This window comes from Rhinatrema bivittatum, chromosome 3 (genome assembly GCF_901001135.1).
Source record: "Rhinatrema bivittatum chromosome 3, aRhiBiv1.1, whole genome shotgun sequence".
NCBI lineage: Eukaryota > Metazoa > Chordata > Amphibia > Gymnophiona > Rhinatrematidae > Rhinatrema > Rhinatrema bivittatum.
Window position 1 is genome coordinate 321,646,231 of NC_042617.1, and position 13,759 is coordinate 321,659,989.

The 13,759-nt window shown below is 46.9% G+C and overlaps 1 protein-coding gene across 2 annotated transcripts in view; it reads right to left on the reverse strand.

Moving 5' to 3' along the window:
* Nucleotides 1-13,759, reverse strand: part of CDC40 (cell division cycle 40) — a 119,750-nt gene that overhangs the window by 42,511 nt on the left and 63,480 nt on the right. The window contains exons 5-6 of one of the 2 annotated variants that reach the window (XM_029595277.1): nucleotides 298-437; nucleotides 116-212 (exon numbers count right to left, since the gene is read on the reverse strand). In XM_029595277.1, the coding sequence (XP_029451137.1) occupies nucleotides 116-212; nucleotides 298-437 (237 nt within the window). The remainder of the gene's footprint in view (nucleotides 1-115; nucleotides 213-297; nucleotides 438-13,759) is intronic. The other variant, XM_029595279.1, reaches the window with a different exon arrangement.

Sequence of the window (13,759 nt, forward strand, 5' to 3'; positions counted from 1 at the left end):
GCTTCATGTCCAACATCTGCAGTGATCCCAGTCCAGGAGATAAGGCTAGATGTGGAATAATTTCAGTGTAACCCTGTACCAAGGAAGAAGCAGAGAAAACGACAGGGAGGCTCACCATGTAAGATTGTCTTCTCATCCGATGGCTTCTCATCTTCATGTCTGCCCTTCTTTTGCCTCTTTGCAGTTATTTCATCCAGCTCCTTCTGCTCTTCCTACACAAGAGAACCCTTCCTAAGCCAAAGGATAATATGAAACATGCAAGCTATGGGGCCCGAAGCGCAGCCAGAGAGTCCATACCTCAGAAGGCTTGGCCACATCCTTCTCATCCACATATTTGGCCCAGGGTCCCAGGAAGCCATCAATGTTGGAAGCATCCATCCCTTTCACTTTCCTCCTCTTCTCGGCTTTCTTCTGTCCGGATTCAAACACAGTCAGGCCTGCAAGACAAACAGATCAGAAGGGCACGCTGAGCCGATCTGGGAGCACCAGGAACCGAATTAAGAACACTCATCACGATGACGCGCTCGGTCGATGGGAGAGGAGTAGCGGCACAAGACATGAGCCCCACGAGCGCTTCCTGATGCTCGCCAACTCCTGGGGGCATTCACAACATGCCCACACACATTTTAAACTAAGCAACGAGGTTCATCTTACCTGAGAAATGTAGAAAACAGCTCTTACGGGAAAACCCACCCCATCCCTTACCCCTTATGTAGACTGAAAGGAAAAGGTTTCTTTTTACTGACGGGATGCCAGATGTGGACACACCGCTCAGTTTACTGTTGCCATTTTGTGTACAGCTGGAGTTCTTATGCCTAGATGCGCCCCCTTTATGCATCGAGATGGAGCCCCCAGCTCCTGGGCCGTGCGGCCCTGCAGAGCCTGAGCCCATGGCAATGGAAACCCAGGTCCATCACTCAGGACGTGCGCACTGATATAAAAGGTCAATTTTTATTTGCTGGTTTTTAAATTTACTGACAATTGGCAACCCTGATAGGGGAACCAGGCACGGCTTTCATTTTTTTTTTTTTGAGCACTGCGACAGATCAAGAGCACTTAATTACGACTACAGACATCTTTTTTGTAAAGAGTTTGCTCTGCATGAAATGGTGCAGGAGGATGGATTCTATAATCCATAAATAACCGTGTGACTTGCTCTCAACTAATCCTGTGGCTCTGTGATTAAGCCGGTTCTGACCCGTCACAGCATTTCTCACTGCCTCCCAGTACGTGCAGCTCGTGTCCCCTTCCTAGGGACGGGAAACCCAGGACTACAGCTACCAAATGCACTGGGAGCAAGTGTCGAACGCAGCAGCTGGAGAGATCTTATAGAGAAGCTGTGAAGTATAGCATCCAGCTAAACCACTGCAGGGCAGCCAAGCTAGAGCCTCCTATCGAGAACAATGGTGGTGGTAATGGCATAAATTCGAAGCATTACCGTAGTAAGCTGGTTTTCTATCCGAGGCCAGGATGAGGGCCCTTTCTCAGGCTGCATGGCGGGATTGTGATGGATGGGGGACAAAAGGTCTTCTTCCCAGGTCAGAGCTCACACACATGGCTATCCTGCACTCGGTTTACACCAGGGAGAATGGAAACAAATTCTTCTGGCTTTTGTTCTATTTAAAACATCAGCGATCAGTTACACTGCTTCAGTTTGATTCCAGCTGCTTCTGTTTGGGGTTGGCCCAGCCTACACTAGTAACTGGAGGTTTGGATCAGATGTGGGTAATTCACATGTGATCATAAAGTACATCCTTCCAATTTTATTCCCAAGTCACTGCTTCATCCACATGGAGATAAAAATGAGGCCTTCTCAGTTGTGGTTGCTCTGTGAGCTCCAGGTCAAATCTGCTCCACTTACTGGTAGCTAAATATAATTTATCCTTACTCAGTTACTGTACAGGGACAAAGGCAATTAGAAAGTCTGATTTCATGAGACAGATTCCCACAAGAGAATGAAATGCATTTGCAATTTGGAAGCCCCAGTGAAGGAGGGCATGATAATTTTACGAGGGCTCATGGGTCTGTTTCAATATCTCTGATGAGATAAATTTAAAATCAAAACATTCTGTTATGCTTGGTCAGGAAACAAACCGTGCCAATTCAGTTGAGGGAAGGGCTTGCCAGATGAAGGAAGCAGGCAGAGCTCAGCTAGGACAGCATTCTGCCCCTTCCCCTTCCGGAAGACCTTGAAGCCGAGAACAGAGACTGGTGATGAGATATGGGAGCATCAGCTGTAAACTGCTACACATCAGAGAAGCTTAGGGTAATAAACTCATATAAATATGAGATTATGATGGAAATAAATCAAAGAGTAAGGCAGCAGGATGTGGAGCTGGGTATGGAAAACTTATGTCAAAGTTTCTAGAACTTTGACTGAGCCTCTCTGAGCATGCCTAGCATGTTATATGAAGCATCCACGTGGGGTCCATTCAGTGTTATAAACATAAAATTCTAAGAAAATACCTATGAAATGGAAACCAATTCCATGAGGAGGTGGGAGAGTCTCGTGAGGACTAACATCCTGCTGTCGTAGAAGAACACCTGTTACAGGTGGGCAACTCTGCTTTCTCAGAGGACACGCAAGATGGTAGCCCTCACACATGAGTGAATCCCTAGCTACAGGCTGCTCCCAAACACAAAAGGGGATCAACAAGCACTAACCAGGTGCCAACGGGCACAACAACCACAGTGCTGTTGGTAACAGAGGGGAGACAGCCTGAACACAAACAATGGGACCTAGATAGGGAGAGCTGATTTCTACACATCAAACAGGTTCCAGAGGACAGACTGGCCAAACCTACTGTCACGTCGGCCATCCCTATTCCGATAGTAGTGTGATACGAATGTGTGGACAGAACTCCACATTGCAGTCTTGCAGATCTCCTCCATGGGAACTGCTCGCAAGTAGGTCACCGATGCTGCCATGGCTCTGACAAAATGAGCCTTGAAATGACCCCCAAGATACAGTCCTGCTTGGGCATAACAAAAGGAGATGCAATCTGCTAGCCAATTGGACAGTGTGTTTGGTGAAGGATAGTGCCTCCTCAGGCAAAAGAAAGACTTGCACCTGATATCTGAGTCTTCCTGGATGAGGAGGCCGGCTCGTGGGTGCTGGCGGAAGCTGCTGAAGTGTTGCACAGTTATCATGGATCTGTGCCACCGCATCTTTCACAGGACCTCCTAAGAGATTTTCTCCTCTGCATGGCACCATCAGCAAATCTTTCCTGTACCTCCAGATGGAGATCCAAGGCCCGCAGTCATGCAAGTCTGCAGGCACTGATCACTGCAGAAGAGATTCTTGATGCCACCTCGAAAACATTGTAGGTTGAATGGATCCCGTGTTTTCCATACTCTAGACCCTTTTGCACAAATGACTGGAGGATGTCGTGTTGATGTCGAGGAAACTGATCACCCACTTCTTGCAAGTGCTTCAGGACATCCTGCATGTACTGGCCTATGAAGAGCTGGTAGGCCACTATGAGGGCAATGAGCATAGCTCCCTGAAACACCTTCCTCCCAAGAGTATCCATGCCCTCTGATCTCTCCCAGGGGCACTGAGGACTGGGGTCCAAAGGTGCTTGGCCTTCTTGAGAGTGAATTTGACCACAACTGATTGGTGTGGCAGCTGTTGCTTGTTGAATCTGGAAATCTTCTGGATGAAATACACCGGGTCCACCTTCTTGTTGACAGGAGCTACTGAGAGGTGTTTCTTCCACACCCTCATCAGCAATTCCATAAGAATCTTATGCACTGGGACTTCCACAATCTCCTTAGGAGGCTCCACATACTGAAGGACACAGTCGCAAAGGCGAGATCTTCTGAAAGAGACTTCCTTCTGTCAGCGGGAGAAGATGAGTTGGAGGGAAGGCCACATGATGCCTTGTCTTGCAAAGCCTCAGAGGAGCCAGTGGGCAGAGAGGAGAAGGACTGGGGGCAGAGAGGAGAAGGACTGTGGAAAAAGGAGACCCAGCGGCCTTCCGGGGGTGCAGGTAATCACCAGCCCCGACGGGGATCAGCTGGGACATGTTGACGTCATTCACTATCGACGGAGAGAGGCCTTTAAATCCCGCCCCCTTTGTGGCCTGAAAGTGGGGCAGAGAGGACGACTGTGGAAAGAGGAGACCCAGCGGCCTTCCGAGGGTGCAGGTAATCACCGGCCCCAACGGGGATCAGCTGGGACGTGCTGACGTCATTCACTATCAATGGAGAGAGGCCTTTAAATCCCGCCCCCTTTGCGGTGCGTAAGCCGCCGCTGGTGCACGGCTTTGTTTCAATTTGTTGAATTCTACAATCAAGTTAAGGTACTATTTCCTATATATTTTTCTTAGATTATTAACCAGTCCTCTCCCTCTAAAGCACTATGAAACAGGATTGATGCTGATCTAAATTGTGCTGTGTAGCAGTTTTTGGGTTCCACAATGTTTTGTTTTTTCTTATTTTTCCTTAATGTCACATACTGCCAGAAAACGGCAAGCTAAGGAGAGATTAGACCCTGATAACTCTCAGACGACTCAAGTTTTAGGGCCTATGGATGCCCAAGTGCAACGGGGAAATAAATCGGAGGGGGTCGCAGTTGGGGGAAGTGGACGTAGGATTTCAAGCGTCCACCCACCAGACCATTCAACATTATCCCCGATTTTTAGGGAACCACCAGCCAATCCGGCACTCTTCAGAGCCCGAGAAATACTGTCTGAAGTTGCACAAGCGGAAGGCACGGATAGGGTCAGTAAACCCCGGTGAGTCTGGAGAGGGTAGCCTGAATATGGCAGGCCCATTCATAGAAGAAGATAATCAGACATTACAGGGAGAAAGCAGTAAAGAGGAGACTGCTTATTGGAAGAATTTAAGCCCTCGGTATTGGCAAGACCTGAATTAATTACACTGGACACAATATGGGATGCGATTGCTGGACTGAGTATGTCTATGTCTACACAGATAAATCCTATTATGGGGAAAGTCAACAAAATACAAGAGTATTCAATTTTGAAAAATTTAAAGATATAACAACAAAAGAAATTGAAAAAGTCAAGATGGACACTTGTAAATGGAAACCACTTCAGGACTCAATAATAGCAGAAAATAGAGTTCTACAAATGAAAGTTGAAAATTTAGAAAATGTTAATAGGAGGAAGAATTTAAGATTTATTAATTTTCCAAAATTACCTCATATGACACCAAAAGATATTTAATGAAAATATATTGCAGAACTATTAAAAGTTTCTGAAGAAATGGTATCCCCAACAGCAAAAGCATATTATCTAATGCCATATAAAAAACAAGAGAATTTAGATTCTAATCAAGAAGGTAGACAAGTTATGGATATTCTATCTTTAAATTTAGATTTATCACATATATTAGAGACATCTGACTCCGAACTGGTTCAGGCAGCGACATTGATAGTGTCGTTTGTCTTAGAACCAGATAGAGATTGGATATTAAGACTATTTTTTAAATATCGGCTTGAGGAATTCTATAAATTAAGGGGTAGAATATATCCAGACGTGTCAAATCAAACACAGAAATGGAGGCAACAGTTTCTGTTATTAAGGCCAAAGGTTGTCCAGATTGAGGGGATGTTTTTATTAAAATATCCCTGTAAATGTTGCATAAAATATAAGAGTATTGTATATTTTTTTTATTATCCATCTCAATTATCTTTCTTTCTGAGTGATAAAATTCCTGCGAAATAAAATTTAGGTCTGATTATATATTATTCTACATTAGAATGGGTACCCCTAAATATTATATAATACCGTTGCAATTACTGCTTAAATAACAGTAATGTTTTCTTCTAATATAAGTACTGTTTTTCTGGAAATACTAATTGATAGATCAGCATTTTAATATTGTGGACTACTAATAAGAAAAGATGTGTGTTATAGAGTATATCATATAAGATATTGGATTAGAGAATTGTTACTTTCTTTTCTATTTGTAACAAGGTAACAAGAGTTTTTCTTGTAAGATTTGTTAAAAAGTGATAAAGAATTAAAAAAAAAAAAAAAGCCTCAGAGGAGCCTTCCTCCAGGGGTAAATGGGGTCCTTCTCAATGTCATTGACAGGGGACGGACCCAGTGGTGCTTGGTCCTTGGACAGTGGTCTAGGAACCAGAGCAATTGGCTGGGTGGGCTGGAATTCAGAGGCAATCACCTTCCTCAGGGGAGCTTCTTTCTCCAAGGAACCATAGACAACCACTGGACCAGGAGGCAGTGGTGCTGATGGCCCGCTGGGCAATCAATGCTGCAGCAGACACAGACAATAGTGCTAAGACAATGTTAAGCGCCTGAAAGGAGCCAAGGAGTGGCGTGAGGAGTGGCTTGAGGAGCAATGGTGCCGGTCCTGGTCCTAGTGCTGTCAGTGGTCCAACACAGGGGCCCTGCAGCATCTTCTCTCCATGGCTAGCTGCACTCCTGTCTCCCGCTTCTCCTCTAAGATCACCAATGCCATTACTGACTGGCAGCCAGGAGGCATGACCAGATCCTCTTCAGAACAGAGGAGGATTGGTGGCTGACATCTGGACTACTGAGGCCATGGTGAACCCCTGGGAACAAAGGAGGATGATCTGTCCTCACCAAGGGATGCCTTCTGGGACTTCTCGGCAAAATCCAGAGCATCCCTGTGCCTGACACTGTGCACTGATGGTGACCGATACTTCTTTGGTTTTCCTTGATGTTTGGCATGATCTTTCCTCAGTGCCAAGGCTGAAGAAGAGGAACCCAATCCTGTCTTTGACCTGGAGGAGCTAGGCAATGGCACGTCTCTGGAGTCCCTGACAGTCATAGATACCAATGCAGCTGATGGCCTTGTCGATGTCAATGGTCATTGGTGTGGCTTTGAGGACCCTCGATGTGATTGCCTCAGATGCAGATGGATTGGTTTTCCGGTGCCCGAAGAGTTGCTCCATCTTCTCCAGATGGACCTGGTGTCCTTTTGGTTTTATCTGAATGCATTTGCGGCAACCCCAGATGTCATGTGAAGCCCCAAAGCAGAAGACACATCTCCCATAGGGATCCATGATAGATATAGTCCTTGCACATTGAGGGCACTGCTGGAACCCCGTGGATATGGTGCTGTGTAACAAAAGGGATGCAAGATCAAAATTGATGGCGGCAGCCATTAAACTCTGGCGGGCACCAAACGCACTGCCACCCTGTGGTTTTAAAAATGAAAGGAAACTTAGCAAAAATGCCAAAAGTCTTCCTAGGGACGATACAAACAGGAACCACAGGACCCCACATCGATGAAGCGCAAATCTCATCAGTGAAAATTCCTAGAAAATGAGAGACAAAAAACGAGAGAGACTCATGGAACACGAATCACTGTGGAAAAAAGTAAGATTGCATGCTTGGGCATGTTCAGAGAGGTTCAGTCAATGTTCTAGAAACTTTGACATAAGTTTTCCGTGCTGGGCTCCATTGGATGATGTCACCCATGTGTGAGAACTGCCATCCTGCTTGTTCTTGGAGAAAGGCTCGTTGCTCATTGCTGATACGAGCAAGTTTGCTTACCGTAAACGGTGTTTTCCGTAGATAGCAGATGAATTAGCCATGCTGTATGGGTACGTCCTCCGTGCCACTAGGTGGCGGAGCTCTCAAGTCTAGTAAAGACTTTAGCTAGGTACTCCCTCCCTCCTGTATCCTGACAGGATTACCTCAGGCTCCTCAGTCAGTATCAAAGCAAGGTAGGTGCACTAGAACTATCCAGGGAGGCGGGCGGGTCAGCATGGCTAATTCATCTGCTATCTACGGAAAACACCGTTTACAGTAAGAAAACTTGCTCTTTTCAAATAGATAAGCAGCTGAATTAGCCATGCTGTATGGGAGTCCCCAGTTGATGTATCGAGCAATTAAGATATAGGTAATCATTTTTTTTTTTGCTCAATACGATAGTAGTGGCGGACAGTTCCTATGAAGGCTGTATCTGTGTAGAATCTGTGCTCTTCTGTAGGAAAGTCCATCTCAATAGGGCATCATCCGCAGTTTGTTTGCCTACGAACCATGGGATGTGAGGTGCGTAGCGATGACAATGTCGTCACTTCACAGATGTCTATGAGAGGTACGTGATGGAGCGTGGCTATCGAGGCTGCCATTGCATGTACCTGATGTGCGCCTGGGGTCACAGATAACATTGGTGATCATTTCTTATAATTGAACTGGGTACAGGTGGTTATCCATTTGGAGAGAGTTGTTATTGTCTCTGGTCGTCCTTTTGCGTTCAGATTAAACGAAAGCATTAGTTGTGAGGGTGGATTGGGTGAAAAGTGTACTGATCGGAGCATGTCAGCGCACATGTACAATCTAAGTTTTGTTAAAAAAAAAAAAAAAAAAAATAAAAAAAAAAAAAAAATATATATATATATATATATATATATATATATATTTTTTTTTTTTTCCCCCCCTCTCTTTCCTTTCCGTGAGGTATGGATGGAATGTGGGCAGGTAATGTTTTGGTCAGTGTGGAAACTGGAAATTACTGCTGGTAGAAATTTCAGTGAGTGCTCAAGGTTACCTTGCTGTGGTGAAATTGAAGATAAGGAGGGTAGTGAAGTAATGCTTGTAACTCACTTAGTCCCACTGCAGAAGTTAAAGTGACCAGGAAAGCATCATCCATGAGAGGTAGCGAAGGAGACAAGTGTCCAGAGGTGCAAAGGGTAAAAGCATTAGTTGTTCGAGCTATGCTAATGTCCCTCAGCATTTGTGGCTTATGTAAAGTGGATGTAGATGCAATGTTCCCTACATGAATTTGCCTACTAAAGAATAATATGAAATAGGTCCTCCAGCTAGATGAATGCAATGAGCTTATATAGTGCATAAATGAACTCGTAGCGAGGAAGTATCAATGCCCTTGCTGTTGAGTAGATGGAGGCAGAGAGAAGCCATTCAGGCGGGCAAGCTAATGGGTCGATATCCGTTGATGAATCCTAGGAAGCGTAGCGGGATCAATTACTCTGGTAATTGAGACTGGACAAGAAGAGGAAGGGTAGGAGATGTGTTGAAGCGCTGGCAAGCGAGCCCATCATTCCCCATGCCACGAAGTAAAGGGAGGAGTGAAGAGGATGCAGAAGTGCTCTCCTGTCTCAGGGAAGAAGCCGTGAGCAGGCACCCTGAAGAACTGGACTGTGGCTTGATAAGCGCAGTTGGCAAGCATACCATGGTCATCTGGGCCATGCTGGTGCGACTAGGATCAGATCCTCCTGACCAATTGATGAGAAGGTGTCTTGAGCGAGTCCGAGTGGGCTCGAGCAAATTGAGCAAAAGGTCTCCGTTTACCTGTTTCTCTAAATTGCAAAGAGATGGACTGTAGGGAGACTCCAATTTGAGAACACGATTTGAGGTACTCTTGGATTTAGGTTGCATTTGTGGGGTGGAAAGTTCCGCTGAGTTTGTCTGCTCTTGAATCGTGTATCCCGGGTGTAGTGCGATAGAACCTTGGTGAGGTCCCTCGAGTAGCCGAACTGCCTCCTGTCAGAGGGTCCACGAAATTCCTGAGCACATAGAACATATCAACTTGGTCGTCCGTATGAATGATGACTATCTTCCCTTGCAGGGCAACCTGGAAGGCTCGAAGGGCATTTCTCGCTCTCTTTTTTTTTTTTTTTTTTTGAGTTCCAGAAAGTGTATGTGTAGTGTACTTTCGTAGGAAGTCTATAGATCTTGTGTCTGTAATTCGTTCAGATGAGTCCCCCCATCTTTTGGGTTATGCATCTGCTGCGAGTACCATTTGATGCCGAAGGAGTTGCAGGGGTGAGCCCGTGACTAGTGTCAACAGGAGTAGCTCCCATTGTAGGTCCTCTTCCATGTTGCTGGGCAAGGACATGTCAGTGGACAAAGGATGGAGAAAATAATCCATTGGTGCTCGAGGCCTTATTGTAGGCGGCGCTCCTGTAGGCGTGCATGTGTAACTACACAGATGGCTGCCCCACTATGTTCCAGGCAGGCAAGACTTGGCGAACTGTCACTGAGACCTTGTGACGTAGAGCTGTAGACAGTGTGGAGAGAGATAATGCCCTCGGGTGAGATAGGAAAGCCTGGTCTTGAATCGTGTCAATGAAGGCTCAGGTCTAGGCAAGAACATTTGCGAAGATCGCCAAGTAGTAGTGTGGGATTGGATGCCACTAGGAGCCAGTCGTCCGGATAGTGGAATGTTTTCATCCCATGACAATGAGGGTATGCCACCGCCTCCGCCATACATGTGGTGAGAATCCTGGGGGCAGAGGCCAAGCTGAATTGAAGAACCTTGTATCAGAAGTGATGGTTGTCTGCCTGGAAAAAGAGGTAACACCGGGAACTGGGGTGCATTGGTATGTGAGCATATGCATCTGTTAAGTCCAGCAAGCACACCCCATCCCCATGTTGAAGGAAAGGGAGAATGGACTTGAGAGCAGTGATTTTGAACGTCTCTCTGTGGAGGTTTTTGTTGAGGGAACGGAGGTCCAAATTTGGATGTAAACCTTCCGATTTCTTTGGAATCAGGAAATATTGGGAATCAACCCTAGATGGAAGGTCGGGTCTGAATGCATTGGTTCTGCAGAAGAAGCTGGAGCTGGCGTGGGACATGTAAATATATATTATATATATATAAAAATATATTTGATTAGAACCATCCACCTTATTACAATAAGAGTGTTGGGAAGAACGGATGGTTCGCAATAGAATAGCTGGTTTTGTGTGTGAAGGAGGACAGCAATCGCGGTCCCGGCGCTGGTGGTGGATTCCTAGAAACAAGCAGTGAAATTTTCATCTGATGGTGAAGACATCGTGAAGTAGTACTGATATAAGTGTGCTGAGACAGACCTCAGAGACTGGAGACATGAGTGGAAGATCGCTGCATACCCTGTATGTGCCGTTAATGTGCATGCAGTAGTGTGTAGTGGAGTGTCCTTCGATGGAAGGGCCTAGAAGATACACTTTATAAGAACATGCCATACTGGGTCAGACCAAGGGTCCATCAAGCCCAGCATCCTGGGCTTGATGGACCCTGCTCGGGAAAGCTTCTGTTTTGTTTTTTTTTCCCCCCCGAGGTTTATTTGATAGGTAGTCGGCCACCTTCAGGAGGGGAACGTCTCCGGCTGGTTCCCCCTCTTTTTTTTTTTGGTGACCCAGGTGTCAGGAATAGTCTGAATTCGTTCCACGAGTTCTCACAGCATGGATGTGTCCTTCCTTTTCATGGAAATCAACAACCTAGATTTTGTGAAGGAAAGAGAGAGGTCACACCACAGTACAGCGGGGTGTGAGAAGTTATCTGTGGAACATGGTGGAGGGGACCGGCGGCTATAGAGAAATGTAGCAGTATGGTTGATTTGCAGTGCCAATTGGGCGCAATGATGTCAGCTACTGAACTCTGTGTGGGAAGTGCCTCGAAGAATAAAAGAAGGACCTTTCTTGCTTCATTTGATGTCCATGTCTCAAGTATGATTTCTGGGACTTCTAGAGGCATCACGCATGAAACATTAGCGTTTAGCAGCTTGCCGCTCAGTAGGCTCACAGAATGTGTTGGCAATGTAGGGCCCCTGGTCGACAGTGGTTAGTATGCCGCTGATTGGTGGGGAAGTTAGAGAATCTGTTAGCCTGCTGTCACTTCTGGTAGGCGCAGTACATTGCCCGTGGACACAGTGCCCCTGGTAGCACATCTGCCAGCCCATGGACATATTCATGCCTCAGTTTGTCGGCGGAGGCATGGGTGTCCCGTTGCTCCCCTGACACGTCACCCAGGATGCATGGGGGGGTGGTGGTGGTGTTTCGATGCACCCGGCCCTGTGTTGCCCTGCTCACGTGCCGGCGTCCTAGGTGTCACTAGTCTTCCAGGATCTTGGCGCACGGACGGATGTGCTGTCGAATTGGCACATCTGCATCTAATTTTTTTTTTTTTTGGGTAGGCCCTTGCACGGATCCGTGCTTCAGAGTGGCCGTGACCGACTCGGAGGCTCGGTGACCAGGCCACTGGCCCAGTGCAGTGGGGCAAGCCTTTGCTTTCAGGCATCTCGTTCATGCCTCGGCTTCAGTGCTTCGGGCCACACATTGGCGTACCCACGCATACTTCAGTGTGCCGGTGTATGTTCTGGCAGTTCGGCATGCACCTTGGCGTCCTGGTGTGCCCACACTCTCGGGTCGCCTGCGCATGCCCCAGGCCTCAGCGCACGCCCCGGTCTCGGCGCCCCTGTGCCTCCTAGTCTTCTCTGTGCAGTTGGTGCATGCTCCGGCGCCATTGGCGCGCCGGCGCACACTCCGGTCTCGGTGTGCCCATGCTTTTCCTGGCATCTGCGCAGGCAGTGCATGCTCCGGGCTTCGGCACCGACGGCGCATGCTTCGACCTCTGTGCGCAGCATATGTTCCCAGCGCATCCCTCAGGTCTTGGTGCGACTGTGCTCCTGCTTCCGTCTGCCCAGTGGACACTATGGTGCGGCAGCCGCCCTCAGGTCAGTGTCCCGGCACAATCAACAGTTAATATGCCCATAGGCAGGGTGCTGAATAACCTGGACGTTTCGCCCAGCTTCTCTGGAGCTGTTCTTCTGATGATGGCTTCAGCAGTGACACCGCCATTGATTTTGGCGCCCTGTTGCTCAGCAGACCGGTGAGTACATCAGCGGCTGTGAGCGTGCCCCTGCCTCTACTTGGAGCCAGGCCGTTTAAAATGGGAGGATGACCGAGGAGACACGATAAAGATAGTAGGCACTGTAAGGAGGGGGATGCCCTGAGATGTTAATACAGTCTCACAGGGCAGTTTAATGAAGAAAGTTCCTTTTTTTTTTTTCTTTCTTCTTTATTGTTGTTACAGGCATGGATGCCTCTAAATCCTTTGAAATTCTTTTTTTTTTTTTTTTTTTTTGAAGAGAGCTAGAGAGCTCCGCGCACTCTGTTGCGTGGAAAATCTAAGACTGAGGTAATCCTGTCAGGATACAGGAGGGAGGGAGTACCTAAAGTCTTTACTAGACTTTGAGAGTTCCGCCACCTAGTGGCACGGAGGACGTACCCATACAGCATGGCTAATTCAGCTGCTTATCTATGTGAAAACGTTTAATATCTCTATTGATAATCTTCTTACAGAATGGAAGAATTATGTTCACCCCAGAATTCCACTGAATCGCAAGACTCTTATAAATACAGTACTTTACTGATGACCATGTTATATTACATAAACCTGAAAGTGAACTTCAGAAATCAATTTATTAAATTATCGTATTTTTCACTCTATAAGACGCACATGACCATAAGACGCACATAGGGTTCAGAGGAAGAAAATTAAAAACAAAAACAAAAAATGGTGTGCTAAACCGGCTTCGTTCCCAGGTGTCTGTGCATCTTACGTAGTGTCCGTTTCCAGCATTAAAATTAGGGGTGTGCATACAATTTTTTTCGTCCCCGTTTCATTTTCGGGTCTGGGGAGGGCCATTTCCATCCTTTCCCTGGATCAGAAAACTTTTATCGTGCTATTTCATGAAAAACAAAACAAAAAACCCACCCCAACCCTTCAAATTTAATTAACTACAACCCCCCACCCTCCTGACACCCTCCCCCCCCCAGTCTTGCCAAAGGTCCCTAGTGGTCCAGCCGGGGTCCCGGGAGTGATGTCCCGCTCTCGGGCCTTTGGCTGCCAGTAATCAAAATGGCATCAGTGGCCCTTTGCCCTTACTATGTGACATGGCTACTGGTGCCATTGGTCGGCCCCTGTCACATGGTAAGGGCAAAGGGCCTCCGGCGCCATTTTGATTACTGGCAGCCGAATGCCAGAGGGGGAGATCACTCCCAGGACCCCCGTT